General features: G+C 41.3%; 1 protein-coding gene across 1 annotated transcript in view; it reads left to right on the plus strand.

The window, feature by feature from the left end:
* The window catches only part of LOC130923598 (A disintegrin and metalloproteinase with thrombospondin motifs 2-like), a 303,489-nt gene that overhangs the window by 248,257 nt on the left and 38,184 nt on the right, over positions 1-17,048 (plus strand). Inside the window, exons 7-12 of the mRNA XM_057849369.1 lie at positions 4,073-4,178; positions 5,195-5,338; positions 6,368-6,500; positions 9,972-10,001; positions 13,069-13,182; positions 13,250-13,395. Of these exons, the coding sequence (XP_057705352.1) occupies positions 4,073-4,178; positions 5,195-5,338; positions 6,368-6,500; positions 9,972-10,001; positions 13,069-13,182; positions 13,250-13,395 (673 nt within the window). The remainder of the gene's footprint in view (positions 1-4,072; positions 4,179-5,194; positions 5,339-6,367; positions 6,501-9,971; positions 10,002-13,068; positions 13,183-13,249; positions 13,396-17,048) is intronic.

Raw genomic sequence — 17,048 nt, forward strand, 5'->3', positions numbered from 1 at the left:
CGTCTAAAGGCAGTGGCCTAGCTACACAGAAGCCCTTCAGCTGCCCTTGGGCTCAGCCTTCTGCAGCAGAAAATCAATAGACAGAGTAGTGCCAGAAACAGCTTCGCAATTAGAGGAAGCACAGGACACACAGGGAGATGAAGATTGCTGGGTTTCTCTTTTATGGGTTAGATTTAGACATGTAAAAACAGGAATTTGTTGGTGGAACACACCTGTCTCGACATTACTTTGCATTGATAAAACTAAAAAATGTAACAGGCACAAAATTTAATTTATATAGTTAAAATAAATTTATTCTAGTAATTGGGAAGCACGTTAGGAAGTATACACTTCCAAAGAATAAGTACCTCTGCACAATTTTGTGAGATGTATTGTTTTTTTTTTGTTTTGTTTTGTTTTTTTTCATAAAAGTATATATTCTTAGTTTGTCAGAAACATACGTCTGACAAGAAGGTTTTTACAGATAAACGTACAGTGATCCCTCGCTCCTCCGTGCAGTCCACGCCATCGCAGATCCGTGTTCTTTTTTTCTGATGTTGCTATCGCTCGGGATTGCTACATCCATCCATCACTACTGCTGTCTTCTGATGTTTATCCACCACCACTATGTCAGGCTGGTTGGCCATCACCAGTTTGTCTGTCTGGAACTGGAAGTCCCACAGGATCCTGGCTCGGTTGTTCTCGACCACCTTTTGAGGTGTTGCCCACCTTTACTCTGGGGTCTCCAGTCTGTACTCGGCACAGATGTTCCTGTACACTATGCTTGCTACCAGGTTATGTCGTTCTATGTATGCCTGCCTTGCCTGCCACCATCTTATACCCTGCTGTGATGTGGTGGACTGTCTCAGGGGCCTGTTTGCATAGCCTGCTCCTGGGATCCTGTCTTGTGTGATAGACCCCAGCCTCTATTGATCTTGTGTTTAGGGCCTGTTCCTGTGCTGCCATGATCAGTGCCTCTGTGCTGTCTTTCAGTCTGGCCTTTACCAGCCACTGGTATGTTTTTCCCATGTCAGCTACCCCTGCAATTTGTCAGTGGTACATACCATACAGGGGCTTGTCCTTCCATGATAGCTCCACAGGGTCCTCCTCCTTACTGGGCTACTGTTGCCTGAGGCATTCACCAAGCAGGTCATCACTGGGGCCATTTTCATGATGTGCTCTTAGAGGGATGTAGTTTCCTCTGGGATAGTGGCTCTGATGCTCACTAGTCCTCGGCCTCCCTCTTGCCACTTTGTGTAGAGCCTCAGGATACTGGACTTAGGTTGGAACCCTCCGTGCATTGTAAGGAGCTTCCTTGTCTTGATGTCGGTAGCCTGCATCTCTTCCAGTGGTCAGGATACGATGCCAGCAGGGTATCTGATTAATGGTAGGACATAGCTGTTAATGGTCTGAATCTTATGCTTGCCATTCAGCTGACTCTTAATGACCTGCCTCACCCTCTGTAAATACAGTGGGGCAAATAAGTATTTAGTCAACCACCAATTGTGCAAGTTCTCCCACTTGAAAAGATTAGAGAGGCCTGTAATTGTCAACATGGGTAAACCTCAACCATGAGAGACAGAATGTGGAAAAAAAAAAAAAACAGAAAATCATTCATTCATTCATTCATTCATTTTCCATGCCATTGTTTGATTTTTAAATAATTTATTTCCAAATTAGAGTGGAAAATAAATATTTGGTCACCTACAAACAAGCACGTTTCTGGCTGTCAAAGAGGTCTGACATCTTCTAACGAGGTCTAACGAGGCTCCACTCGTTACCTGTATTGATGGCACCTGTTTTAACTCATTATCGGTATAAAAGACACCTGTCCACAATCTCACTCAGTCACACTCCAAACTCCACTATGGCCAAGAGCAAAGAGCTGTCAAAGGACACCAGAGACAAAATTGTGGACCTGCACCAGGCTGAGAAGACTGAATCTGCAATAGGTAAAATGCTTGGTGTAAAGAAATCAACTGTGGGAGCAATTATTAGAAAACGGAAGACATACAAGACCACTGATAATCTCCCTCGATCTGGGGCTCCCTGCAAGATCTCACCCTGTGGCGTCAAAATGACAACAAGAACGGTGAGCAAAAATCCCAGAACCACACGGGGGAACCTAGTTAATGACCTACAGAGAGCTGGGACCACAGTAACAAAGGCTACTATCAGTAACACAATGTGCCGCCAGGTAATCAAATCCTGCACTGCCAGACGTGTCCCCCTGCTGAAGAAAGTACACGTCCAGGCCCGTCTGCGGTTCACTACAGAGCATTTGGATGATCCAGAAGAGGACTGGGAGAATGTGTTATGGTCAGATGAAACCAAAATAGAACTTTTAGGTAGAAACACAGGTTCTCGTGTTTGGAGGAGAAAGAATACTGAATTGCATCCGAAGAACACCATACCCACTGTGAAGCATGGGGGTGGAAACATCATGCTTTGGGGCTGTTTTTCTGCAAAGGGACCAGAACGACTGATTTGTGTAAAGGAAAGAATGAATGGGGCCATGTATCGAGAGATTTTGAGTGTAAAATCTCCTTCCATCAGCAAGGGCATTGAAGATGAGACGTGGCTGGGTCTTTCAGCATGACAATGATCCCAAACACACAGCCAGGGCAACAAAGCAGTGGCTTCGTAAGAAGCATTTCAAGGTCCTGGAGTGGCCTAGGAACACGAGGGGTGAATGAAAAGGAAGCTGAGATACAGACATAAACATACAGTAGAGGTTCCTCTTAGCCAATTGGATGCCAGGAATGCTAGCTACTAGCCAATGGCAAAGCAGCTATAATATTGTATGTTACATTCAGTAAACTCTGGGAGCTGCGAGTACCAGCCATACTGTATTTTTACCTTTCATATCCTGAAATTTCTTTTGTAACGACAGGTAATATTTTCCCGATGAGGCGTGTCTCAACCTGAAAATTCTGTATGTAAAAATGTTCGTAAGTAGAAGTACTGCTGTATTTCCAACGCTGTTAAATCTGAATAATTACATTGAACGCACCAAAAAAAAAAAAAAAACCTTTTTTTTGGACTACTTGTAAATAAGCGCTGCATATATTTCGCGGATGTTAGAATTTCGTGCAGGGGGACAGTCCCCATTAACCGCCAAAAACGAGGGATCACTGTGGTTTCATTGCTCTTTCTCAGACCCCATTATTCGAACATGTTTGTTTTGTTAAAAACATTTCATTATTATATACTTTTTTAATTAGAGTACCCCTTCTTTATGTATGATTTTAAGTTTTAATAAAAAAAAAAATTCTGTCTTTCGACAGTTCATCGTGTCTTTTTACTGCTTACTCATAGACTTCATAATATTTTGACGGGACGCATGGCCGATTAATAGGGGGCCTGCATTGCTGTCGTGGCTGTCAAAGCTGACCGAGTGGAATCACAGACAAAGCGCTTTTTCCATTTAAAATTCTTGTGAATAAATGCTTAAATCCCTGAATTATTTATAGATATGGACGTAAAACAGTCTTGATTCATGGTTAAAAGCAAAAAAAAAAAAACTGTGCAGCTAGCATTTATTTTACGTAAGTATTGCGAACTATGATGCAAGTCAGTAAGCAAATGTAGCGGCGGCCTTATGAAACAAAGAGCTTTTTCCGTTGAAAATTCTTGTGAATAAATGCTTAAATCCCTGAATTATTCATAGATATGGACATAAAACAGTCTCGATTCTTCTTGGTTCAAAGCAAAAAAAACAAAAAACAAAAAAAACATTGCAGTTACCATTAAAATTACGTGAATATTGCAAACTATGACGCCAATGCCTTAGCGGCTAATTTCTCCCATTGATTTTTTCACGTTTCAAAATGCATGCATGGTATGAAAAAACAAAACAATTACCTTGAATCGTCGAACAAATCACTCCTGAGAGATTTCTTCCTGTTTGTATGCGGTACAGCTTTCGTACTTTTTCAACCTTAATCCGGCGTTGGATCACTGCATGTGTTTTGAGAATAACTGCGACCGACTTAGCGGAGTGTAGGACGGCCCCCTACTTGAAGGCGTAGCGCAGTGTCTCAATATAATTATGAAGTCTACTTAAGTGATCAAGTCTGTTCATGTGGTGTAGGTTATGCTCCAGTGACTGGCATGTGCCATCCGGTAAGAAGCTGCACTTTGAACCACGAGGATGGTTTCTCCTCTGCCTTTGTGGTAGCACATGAGACCGGGCATGTGTAAGTACCTCGCTGTAACATTATCTTCTATTCCGGAGATTCTAAAAGTGTACTAATTCTAGTTTGAAGGCCTGCTCTATTGTACATGAAGAAGTAACTGAATTAAACGTTAAATCTGTGAATGTTATGGTACTTCAAATATAGCAATATTTTTTTCGGACTATAAGTCGCAGTTTTTTTCATAGTTTGGCTGGGGATGCGACTGATACTCTGGAGCAACTTATGTGTGAAATTATTAACACATTATTATATCATTTTACATGTTATTTTGGTGTTTTGGAGTGACACTGATGGTTTGGTAAACTTGTTAGCATGTTGTTTATGCTACAGTTATCTGAATAACTCTTAATAGCTATGTTACGTTAACATACCGGCCACGTTCGCATTTCGTTGTTCATGCATCATGTAACATTATCATACTTGTACTGTACACTTATTCTGCATGTTGTTCTCTATTGTATTTTATTTTAAATTGCCTTTCAAGATGACATATCTGTTCTATGTGTTGGATTTTATCAAGTCAATTTCACCCAAAAATGCGACTTATACTCCGCTGCGATTTATAGTCCGAAAAATACGGTAAGTAAATTGTTTAAGTACAGTTCAGTTGTATTTAAATTTTATGGACAACTGTCTTGCATTTACTCTTTGTTTGTTTTCAATCATCTGTGTTGACGTTCAAACTGGCCATAATAACAATGTGCAATATTGAAATTTTTATGATAAAACCTCTAAAGTGTTCATAATGCTGCCTAACAATAGAGCTGTATTTTTCTACTGCTTATGATAGTGTTGCATGGACAGCCACGTTTTGCTTGGGGTGGTGCTAGGTGTAAAAGGTTTGAGAATCACTGCTATGAAAAAATATAAATACGATAGTGACTTGAGACACACCCCTTTGCCAGCTCTGCCTGTCTGATACTAATGTTTCCCTCTTTCAACTAGTCCCTAATCTGTCTGATTCATCTCTCTATTCCTTCTGTTTGTTATACATACTCCCTAATGTTTCTCTACAGGCTGGGCATGGAGCATGATGGTCAGGGAAACCGTTGCGGGGATGAAGTACACATGGGAAGCATCATGGCTCCACTAGTCCAAGCTGCCTTCCATCGTTTTCAGTGGTCCAGGTGTAGCATGCAAGAGCTGGGACGCTATCTTCAGTGAGACACACACATAATGTATATACAGTACATACATCAAACTAAAATCTGGCTTATATTGTACTTTAGATTAGATAAGATTGAACATCACTGCTGAAAGGAGTGAGAAGTGTTGAACGGTTCACCCAACCAGTGTTGGTTTTGGCTGCCCTTTTAATTTTCGTCTTTTTTCTTTTGGATGATAATACTTATCAGTCTTAGTCATATTTTAGTCATCTCAAAATTTGTTTGTCTTTGTCTAGTTTTAGTCGATGTTTACTAAAAATGTTTTCGTCTGTAGAATTTTAATTCAAAAACAAATAAATACAGGTTTCCAACTATTTTAAATGAACATTGCCAAACAAGCACATATTTTAGCGTCTATCTATAAGGACAACACCAACTTGGTGATAATTAACACTCAGCAGAAAAACAGCACATTATTTTCAATTAATCATACCCACCTGGACGCCATGAACTGTATGTAATAAAAGTTGTCAGAGAGTTTAAGAAGACCTCGCCATTAGCATTGGCTTAATGCTCCTGCGAATGCTATGCTAATGATGCTAACGCTACGAGTTATATTTAGGTTTGATGATCGTTCACCACAGACCTTTTGAAGGCCAATGGAGCATTGCGTATTTTCTCTGGCCATGATAACAAAAATTTAAAAAATCTTACCGTGCGTGCAAGCCTTGAGAGTGGAGAGGATGATGCACAGGTGAGTGGGGGGGTTGAGCTGGGGGAAGCACATTACATCAGTGACACAACCAGACAATGGTACGATGCAGGCTAACTACACATAGTTAGACATGTGACAGAAATTAGCTTTCATTTTTTTCTAGTTCTCGTCTCGTCAGACGAAAACTGGCATTAGGCTCGTTATGTTTTAGTCTCCCAAAAACAGGCTTTTAGCTCATTATCGTGTCGTCATCGTTATGAAAAAAGTGTTCGTTGACGAAACATTTTCGTTATCGTCATCCTTGACGAAAACAAAACTGCACCCAACAATTCTAAACAATAAGAAATCTCATCCTTCTGTCTTACCAGTTCCTATGACTGTCTTCGTGACGACCCCTTTGACCACAACTGGCCATCGCTACCGCAACTTCCTGGTTTACACTACTCCATGAACGAACAGTGCCGCTTCGACTTTGGGGTGGGCTACACCATGTGTACTGCGGTAAGGGTCCTACTTAATTCTACAAAGACACCTATGCATTTCTCCTAATACATTTTTAGCCCGTAAGTTTCCGATGTTTCTTTTATGAGAGCAAATTTAAGGGTAGAGACTGACATCTCATATACAGTGTTCCCCCGCTGTATCGCAGTTCATCAGTCATGGATTGTTTTCATTAAGTATATGTATTATTAGGCCGTTGCATTTAGGAAAGTAGTCATAGTTTGTTATACACGTTTTAGTCATCGCAACATTAAATCGCGAACACGGTACAGTAAATATGCTGCTGTTCACTTCAGCTCAAAGCCAGATACTTATGCCGCACCTCTCAGAGACACACACAGAATATGAATGAGAAAATCTTTGTCCTTGTATGTCGCCATAAAGTAAGACTGTAACGCCGTAAACCTAAAACCTAGAACTAAAACATTTAAAATCAATATTAGCTAGAAGTAAAACTGTAAATGTCAATAATGTAAAAGGTATACTAGGGGTGTAAACTACAAATTTCATGACGATTCGTTACCGATTCTTTGGATAACGTGATATTTGACGATATTAGTGTGCCATTAGTGTGTTATTAAGTGTGCCAGGATTTGATTTAAGGACCTGAAGATGTATTGTGATATCATGTACATACAGGGATGAAAGAGGCTAGAATTTCTTGGCGGAACTCCCTGACATGAAGGTCGCTACGGAGCCAGAATTTTTTTTTGTCTTTTGAGGTGGTTGTGGGGGGGTCGATCAAACCTCTTAAAACCACTGAAATGCTGAGAAAACTGCTTTTGGCACAATTCAAGCTGTAACACATACACACAAAAAAGTTTTTTTTTTTTTTTAAGGGCTACTGCATTACACATATTATCACAAGGCAAACACGAGAAACTGATTTTCATTCAAAATTGTATTTTTCTGATTTACAAAATATGTTTAAAAAAAAAAAAAAAACAGCAGTAACCCCAACCTCTAACTCCTATTTTTTATTTTTCTCTCATTTCCTCACATCTAAGTGCAAAACCTCAAAAACATCGGATGTACATTAAAATTGAAGATAATGTAAACATTTACTATTTTTTTTTTTTAAATAATAATGATGTAAGTAACATACATTCACGAAAATAAATACAAATGACTTACATTATGTAAAGTGAAATGGAATATATTTTGAAATCACACAATTATTGACTGTTTTAAATTATAAGGAAATAAATAAGAAGCCAAACATAAATGAACAACATCAAGTCCAAAGTACACATCGACATGGAAGATGTTCTTAACCTCCCCATCAAACAAATACAAATGAAATTAACTAAATAAGGCTCTTCAACTCTTTCCTTTCTGTTAAAGATCTGCTCATTTTTCTGTTGCATTGCCCTTTTTTTTATCACATTAAGTCAACAATCTTGTTCATTTTTTATTCTTTTTTTGCTGTTCCAGAAAACGTGCATTTGAATCTATAAGAGATCACATGTCAGTATGTCAGCCAGTTGAATGGACAACTGAGTCCATGCGCACATCGATGCGACTCCTCATACCTGGTCTCGTGAGACTCAATAACTGCTGCAACTTCAGAGAGCTCCTTGCCGTTCGTGGAATTAATATATAATAAATACTTTCACACTAACACTTTCACCCCTGTGTACATATTGAACACAGTCGGTTCCATTTCACATGAAGCAATACAAAATACTCCGAGAGTATGGGGTGCATCTATTCCTTGTACCACAGAAGCATGAGTCTGGTCCGTGTGGCCGGCAACAAGTTAACCTCTTTCCGGTGAGAGTTGGACTCCACCAAGGCTGCCCTTTGTCACTGGTTCTGTTTGTGACGTTCATGGACAGAATTTCTAGGCGCAGTCATTTGGTGGAGGGGGTCAAGTTCGGTGGTGGGAGGATCTCATCTCTGCTTTTTGTGAGCTGATGTGGTCCTCTTGGCTTCATCGCACAGCGACCTCCAGCTCTCGCTAGGGCAGTTCACAGCTGAGTGTGAAGCGGCTGGGATGAGGATCAGCACCTCCAAGTCTGAGGCCATTGCTCTCAGCCGGAAAAGGGTGGATTGCTCGCTCCAGCTCATGGGTGAGTGCCTGCCCCAGGTGGAGGAGTTCAAGTATCTCGGGGTCTTGTTCACTTGTAAGGGTAGGTCAGACTGTGAGATCGACAGGCGGATGTGGGCGGTGTCCGCAGTGCTGCAGCCACTCAACCAGTGAAGTGGGAGCCGAGCCAGAAAACGACGCTCTCGATTTACCGGTCGATCTACGTTCCTACCTTCACCTATGGCCATGAACTTTGGGTAGAATAAGATAGCAGATATGAGCGGCTGAAATGAGTTTCCTTCGCAGAGTGACCGTGCTCAGCCTTAGAGATAGGGTGAGGAGCTCTGTCATGCGAGAGGGACTCGGAGTAGAGCCGCTGCTCCTCCATGTCGAGAGGAGCCAGTTGATGTGGTTCGGACATCTGGTTAGGGCGCCCCCTGGACGCCTCACCTCGGGAGGTGTTTCAGGCATGTCCGACTGGGAGGCGACCCCTGAGCCGACCCAGGACATGCTGAAGGGATTCCATCTCTTGGCTGGCCTGGGAACGCCTTGGGATTCTCCCAGACGAGCTAGTGGAAGTGGCTGGGGAGAGGGCTGTCTGGGCCTCTTTGCTGATGCTGCTGCCCCCGCGACCCGGATTCAGATAAGCGGGAGGCAACGACGACAATACAAAATCCAAATGAATATTAATATTTATTTTTCAATTTCATTGCTGAAACAATTCAGACATCTTATGACAACCATTCTTTTGAACAACTCAGCATTAGCTCAAAGATGACAATATTAATCAATATTTTGCCTTTAGATCAGTTTTGTGTTTTTGATTTTGAATAACTAATCAATATATCGATCCATATTGATTGTTACACCCCTAGTATATGCACAGTATTTTACATTTTTGCAAGCATTTGTTTTCTGTATCTAAATACATTTAGAAATGAGTATTACAATTTTTAAAATGGAGACCTTCGATCACCCCCCCCCCCACGATAAACGAGGGTTCACTGTAACTGCACATTGTAATGGAAGAAGGGTCACATATACACACTTATTCATATTCTTCTGATGTCCTCTTTTTTCCTCTCCCGGCCACTGGTGGGATTGATATCTTGATTTAAAGCAGGTAAATCGGTTTTGATAGCTTTTTCCGACCTTTCTTTTCTATTGTAAATCGAAATGATATAATCTCTCATTTATATTGCAGTGCAACAGTCAGTTTGTCAGCGCAGTGCTTTTACATGATGCCCTCTCAAAGTGTTTTGTTTTGGGGTGGGAGGGTTGTAATTACAAAATGGTTAATGAGCTTCAGACTGCCGCAAGCATATTGCAATATGCCGCTCGCTTTTCTGAGACGCTTGCTTGATTGACAAAGTGTTGATTCAGGGGCTTTGCACACTTTGCTAGATTACCCTCTATTCTTTTGTCAAACTCATTCCCCTCAGCTACAAAAGGCAGGCCTTTCAGGAACGCAGGTAAGGTAACCCCAATTTGCTTAGGACATTTGACCCTACGTGTATTTATTTTGTTCGTCTTCAAAAGTTTGTAATGTTGCTCCTTTCTTTTTTGTTTTGTTCCAAATATATTTTGTCTCCTTTGAGCCCATTATCATTTTGGGACTTCGGCCTGTAGGATTCTAAAACGCCAATCAAATATCATTGAAACATAATTGTAATCGTGACAGGGAAGCGGGAAAGACCTCCTTCTCCTGGAATACTCTATAAAAGAGTTGAAAAGGTCTGAAAGATGTCTTTCCCATTAAAGTAGAGCAAGACTGAGCCAGAACAGAGGATGTTTTTCCATGTTTTACTTTAGCTTTTAGGATCCTCCAGCCTGACATCACAGATGATTACCTACCACAGTCTGGCCATTAATTGTGACTCGCCCTCTGACCTGCGGGTCCCACTGAGTCATGGTAGGTACTGTAGGTACTAGAGAGGAGGTAGGAGGGCTTCCCATCCCAGATACTGAACTTTAGACCAGGGGCCCCCAACCTTTTTTGCAGCACGGACCTGTGTGATTTGGGTCTTTTTTTTCACGGACCGGTGTTCTGTCAAATTTTGCACGCTTATAAAATTTTGCTCTCAAAGCTTTTGTGGCAGTGAAAAAGCCCTCTTTATATTTAGTAGAACTCACAATGTTATCCAAAGGTGCTAAAAAAAAACTACATCATAAACATACATGTGCAACACAAAAATGGTGTAAATTAATGCTTAACGACACAGCGAAGTTGTTAAGTGAGAGAGCTGCGTGCAGTTGTTGTGTGCAGCTAACATGGCAAATATAAGTGAATATTCCTTTCTTTAAAGAAAGTTTGTAGTGTCTACTTTGGAATCGCTGCATTTGCGGCCATTTCTAACGTTACGCACATGCCACATTTGTCAGAACACCGGCAATGTGCGGCAGAAAAATACAGCAAATTTAAAGTAACATTTATTTTTTTTTAGCCCCGTTATGTTAAGTGCAGGGAAAATATAACTCACCCGGTGAATCAGTGGGAGGCCTGAGCTTGTTTCGTTGAGACAAGATGGTCTCATCTAGGTGTGATGGGAGAGTGAGAGAAGCCCGCTTCACAAGGATACGATGTTGGAAATTGTAGCACGGTTTTCAGTGCTTTCCTAGCCAGGGGGTCGCGTTAACCGAATATTTTCCGTCGTTGACTGAATTTTTAAAACGGTGACGGAAAAAACTGAAGTCCATCCGTCATTTTGACCGGTTGCAATTCACACCCCAGACCACAGGGTGGCGAGTGAGCATATTAATTAGCTATTGTCTCTCTTGATGCATGACGTCGTTGGCCTTACTCTGAAAAAATGTCAAGGCAACTAAGTGTCCGAAGTTTCTTCAAAAAGCCCCAAAGCGACGATGGTGTTGATAAAAGAGGTGAAAAAACAGGGACTGCACAAGCGGGCACGCAATTCAAGTCCATGCGCACCAGGAGGAAAGTGTGAGACTACGTTCAGGCCACAGCAGGTGAACTGTTAATTTCATTGTTCCATATGCTACATATGGTAGGCTACCTACCTACTGGGGCCTCAGTGACGTTTCTTATTCTCGCTATATGATTATACAACTTTAACATTTGTTAATAATATGCTCTGAGTGTAGTATCCTCCATCGCTTTTCCTTTTTAAATGGGCACTTATAAGCGAACGCAAGAAGTAACAACGGGAATATTTTTAAACAGGCATTTCATGGGAGAGCATTTCGACTCTTCGGCCAATCATATAGCGAGAGCGAGTGGATAGTGAGGGGACCGCGCGCGGCTCTTAAGTGTCTCTGTCACGTGACTGTCGTAGCCGGTGTAGGCGCTTGAACCTACGCTCGGCCAAATGGACACACAAGTACGGAAGGTGAATTATGCCGAACAAAGGGTCACCACAATGTCATTATCATCATTTTAAAAATTTAAGTGACGAGTAAAAATAGATTATGACCGGATTTTTATGACCCTGTCAGTCAAAATGACAGACAACGAAAAAGTTTAGCGCAACCTCTGCTCCTAGCGATGTCAGGATATTCCAGGAATGACTTTAATCCAGAACCTCGGTAGAGTTGTTGTCTCAAATGTACGTTTAAGGTCAGTCATTTGCAATCTCTACAAGCTGGTGCTCCTGTTGCACAGACATGCTCGAATCACTCGGTTTATTCACAAACAAGTCACGAATCCACTCCTTCGCAGTTCACGGGTCTATAGTGATTGGGAAATAGCGTAGATTTTTTTTTCTTCGATGTTGTAAGCTCATCTTCTGGCCCGTCGGGTGCCCTTTTTCCCGTAATAAATCTGTCTAAAGACGTCTGTTTTTCAGTCATTCTAGCGTGGGGGCTAATTATTTCCGGGAACAAATGTGATGCTCCCGCCCGACGTCGTACATTATTATCGAGGACAAGCGCACATAGATATACAAAAACAAGATGTACTGCTAGCAGTCCAATCAATGGATTTCTAAGACGACATTCTATCCCATATCAAGAATAAATTTGGATATTGGTGTGTTAAGGGGCACAGGCCAAAGTTAATTTGAATGCAGAATGCAGTTGTTAATAAATTATTATTTCTTTTGCGGCCCGGTAGCAAATGCGCCACGGACCGGTACCGGTCCGTCGGTTGGGGACCCCTGCTTTAGATACATTTGCGCTGTCTTTATCAGTGTTTTATATTGGACAACAAGGGTAATACCCTCCCTGGTCTTTGTGTCTCAGGCCATTTCTGAAGCCACTCATCTTTTTGGGGTTCTTTAAACTTTGCCCTCTGACCTCCCTTAAGACTTTAACCACAGGCTGTTTCATTCAGAGAGTCCCGTCTCGTACATCCTTTGGCTTAGTTTGCATGATTGGCTGTGTGTTTTTCAGTGAAGCGTAATGTGCAGTGCGGTAACAGTGCAGGGCTACTGTTGTTGTTGTTGATGTGATTTATTCTTCATGTTTCTCTTTTGATTTCCTATTTTCAGTGTTTAGCCTCATTCCAACTGCAAGCCTAAATAGACATCGTAAATCGTAGGAAGTTAACTCTAAGCGGACGCATCTCTTTATGCTCTGCAGTATCGCACCTTCGACCCATGTAAGCAGCTGTGGTGCAGCCACCCAGAGAATCCCTTCTTCTGCAAAACCAAGAAAGGACCGCCCATTGATGGCACCATGTGTGGAAATGGGAAGGTAATGAGAAACCACATTTCCTATCAAAAAATAATGCCCATCATTGAATTCCTTTGTGGTTTTACAGCATTGCTTTAAAGGTCACTGCATCTGGCTGACACCTGACATCATCAAGCAAGACGGAAACTGGGGTTCATGGAGTGAATTTGGACAGTGCTCACGCACATGTGGTGGCGGTGTTCAGTTTCGCACACGCGACTGTGACAATCCAAGGTATGGAACTACATTTCCTTGCTATGACGCACTTGTGGAAAATCTACGGTTGATTATCCAGCTTTCAAAGCTTTCACTGTGGTGGATTTTGAAGAGAAAAAAAGTCAAGGCAAAGATAGTCGGAATTAACGTTCTCTCACAGTTCTTTAAAATTTACTTAAATCACTGGTCCCCAAAATATTCCACATCGGGCCTCAGTGGGTGCTGGATTTCTTTCCAACCAAACAGGACGACACCTTTGTACCAATCTGGTGTTTTACTGGTGTTTGGACACCCCTTACTTAAATGATCAGAATATGTCGACACACAACTAATAAATTAAAATAGGAACTATGAATAAAAAATGAAAAAAAAGCATCAAGTTAAATTAGAACAAAAAGACAAAGAATAATTTTAGAACGTGCAATTGTAAACCAGCCCCCGCCTCCCCACCATCATTGATGGAATCAAAGAAAAATGCTTCTCCAGGGGAAAGACCCAAGTGACAAGCAGGGGCAGAGTTTAATATTGTTCCTATGTAAATGAGCAGTTTATCCCAGCCGCTGGAGCTGAACCATGGAATCAAACACGGTGGAAATATACAAAGTGTAAACAATACATTCCAACACCCCCCTTATCATAGTTTTGACCAGACCCGGCTGCAGAAAGAAATTACAGGGGGGGCATTACATTTTTTTGGGGGGGGCACACTTCTTCAATGTAAATTTAGCCGTAACAGTGGTGTTTTTCCCCATTATATTTTCTGATGATAGTGTCAGTCAGTGAAAGTGCAGGAGGTGGCAGCGCTATCCCTTCATGTTGACTTTCGGCCGCGTCTTTGTCATGGCTTGAGTTGGTCTTTAGTTTCTCGAAAAAAACACGGCTGTCCATTCCAATTTGAATTAGCAACGGAGGAGCCGCTCAATCGCCATTTCTGTAACCGGAGCAATCCCTATCCAATCGCAGTACACAATGGCCGGCTACTCAGCCCGCCCCCTTTATCTGTGATTGGCTAGAAATTGCCTACATTTGTTGCTCTGATTGGTTGAATTGAATGACGACAGATCAAGATAGGATGACTAGACCAGTGTTTTTCAGCCTTTTCTGAGTCACGGGACGTTTTTACGTTGGAAAAAATCTCGCGGCACACCACACCAAAATGTTCCAAAATTACTTTCTGTATAGTATATTTAATTATAAAATAATTTCTCAGTATTTATACTTACTCAATGTGAAACGTTTAGCAATTAGGCTTGAAAAACTATCAGACAGGGGACTTGAGCAATGCATTTAAGCACATCAGGGCTGGTTGTCTCGCTGACAATGGCTTTGCAGACAGGTAGTATTAACGTCTCTGCCACAGTTTGGGACTTTTAGGATGTAGCAACAAAGTAACTGGCTTTCAGGGCGTTCTTATTTACCTTTGTAGTTTTTCTCAAAAAAGTTGCCCATTTCTCTGTGTTTTCACGAAGGCGTACAAAATAATCCATCGACTTGTTCTGAAGCGACGGGCGTTCATTTGGAGATGACGTTTAAGCTTGTATGGCGCCATGGCGCTAGATAGCCGCTCGTGTCGCGTTCAAGAACTGCTCAGATTTCTAGGCATCTCCCACCTAGCTGTCCTCGATAATGTGTTGGAATAAAACAAAGAGGGAGGATTAACGGTCGTCACATATGGATAAAATGGAAAGGACACTTTTGTATATATCGACACTTGACGAGTCAAATAATGAACAGTAGAAGTGCTGGGGTCCACATTGTTACGGAGAGCAAGGTGGCTGATGGCTAGAAATCCGAGCAGTTCTTGAACGCAACATGACTCATCTGCACACAACCGAGAACTTTTTTTCCTTATTCCTTCCTTCCTACTGCAACTTTGACCGACGATGTTAAAAAAAAGCGACATTGGATAATTTCTCGCGGCACACCTGACGATCTCTCACGGCGGCGGCACAATCGGTTGAAAAACACTGGAATATAGGGTTCATTCTCCCCGTGTGTGAGTGTTTTTGTGGAAGATTTAAAAAAAAAAAAAAAAAATTACACAGTACAGTTTAATCGAGCTAGGGCGGGCACAGCCGTCCCTCAGGGCGGGCACGGCCCCCTAATGCCCGCCCATGCCGCCGGGTCTGGTTTTGACGTGAAGTGTTTAAATGTTTACAGACAGCACTTTCCTACCAAGCCTGAAGACTAGGCATTTGCCGGCATATTCTGACGGTATGATAACCTTAAGCCAAAATATCACGGTTTCACGGTATAATGGTATTGCAGTTACACACAGCTCTAACATGTATTACTTTGAGATATCTGGGTTTAAAAAAAAAAAAAAAAACAGCAGGATTTTTATTTTTCAAAACATATTAGCAAATTGGAACACTATTAGCAATTTGAATTTGATACTTGTTCTCCCCACTGTAAGTATAATGCTAAGTTAAACTAAACAAAAAAATAACAAAAAATGGAAAAAAAAAAAAATAAAAATTAAAGTAAATGCAGTCCTTTAGATAAGCCTAAACTCACAGTCACAGATCAACATTATTACCATCAGAACAAAAAAAAAAAAAAATAATTATTATTTTCCATAAAAAAATAAAATAAAAAAACACATGTGTACATGTTTGCATTATACACACACTCTTTCTCAACACAGACAGTTAACAGAGAGAAAAAGACACCACATTTTACCACCGCTAGACACACTAAACATGCTGGAGTTAACTCTCGTAGCTGGTGGGAAACGTTAATGACTGTGTTTGCTGACCTTTAACTTTGTATAAATGCGAAATCATATTGGAGGTATTGCCTCCTAGGCAGCAACCCTTTGCAAACATGTTTTACATGTCGTTTGGCCCTCCTCTTCTAAGCGGCGGCTGTCTGTAACTTTTCTGTAGCTGAAGTATTCCCATACCAGCGATTTCATTGTCTTCAATGGGGGAAAAGTTTCACCTCCTCCAGCCATCGTGTAGCACAGCTGACTCACTGACACTGAGCAACAACCGGTGGGGGAGGGTTGAGCCTTGCAGCTGCAAGCGAGGGATTTTTTCAATGCATTTTTGGGACATTAAAAAATAGCTAATACCTTATGAACAATATGACGGATAATTTTTGCGGTTTTGAAACCTTGACGTTTTCATACCATGGTATACCTTGAAACCGGTAATCTGCAAAAAGGAAAGAATGAAAATTTATAATTATACATGATTGTATGAAAATGTATTCCTTTCAATGTCAATGCATTCAGGAAAGGGGGGAATCATGGGATATAGATGAAATCAACTCTCCAAAGAGCTGTGGCGCATGTTGAATAGAAAAACTATTTTGTTAATGATTCTAAAACCTTATCAACAATACAGGCAAAGTTTCCAGTTGCATTTAAACATTCCGACAAAATGTTAAAATACATATTGCACATAAAACCAAGCACACACCATTTTCTCTCTGAATGTTGTCCCGACCAGGCTCCTTAAGGAGGTTTTAGAAACCTTCAACCCTTGTTCCTGCTGCTCTCAAGCATGCCATTGTCAGACCACTTCTGAAAAAAAAAAAAAAACCTTGACCCTCACATCATGTCCAACGTCCATCCTATATCGCTGACGCAGTTTTTGTCCACACTGTTGGAAAAGCTTTTACAATTTTCACTCAGGCTTTAGGTCCAGACCCAGTCCTGAATTTGC

This window comes from Corythoichthys intestinalis, chromosome 11 (genome assembly GCF_030265065.1).
Source record: "Corythoichthys intestinalis isolate RoL2023-P3 chromosome 11, ASM3026506v1, whole genome shotgun sequence".
NCBI lineage: Eukaryota > Metazoa > Chordata > Actinopteri > Syngnathiformes > Syngnathidae > Corythoichthys > Corythoichthys intestinalis.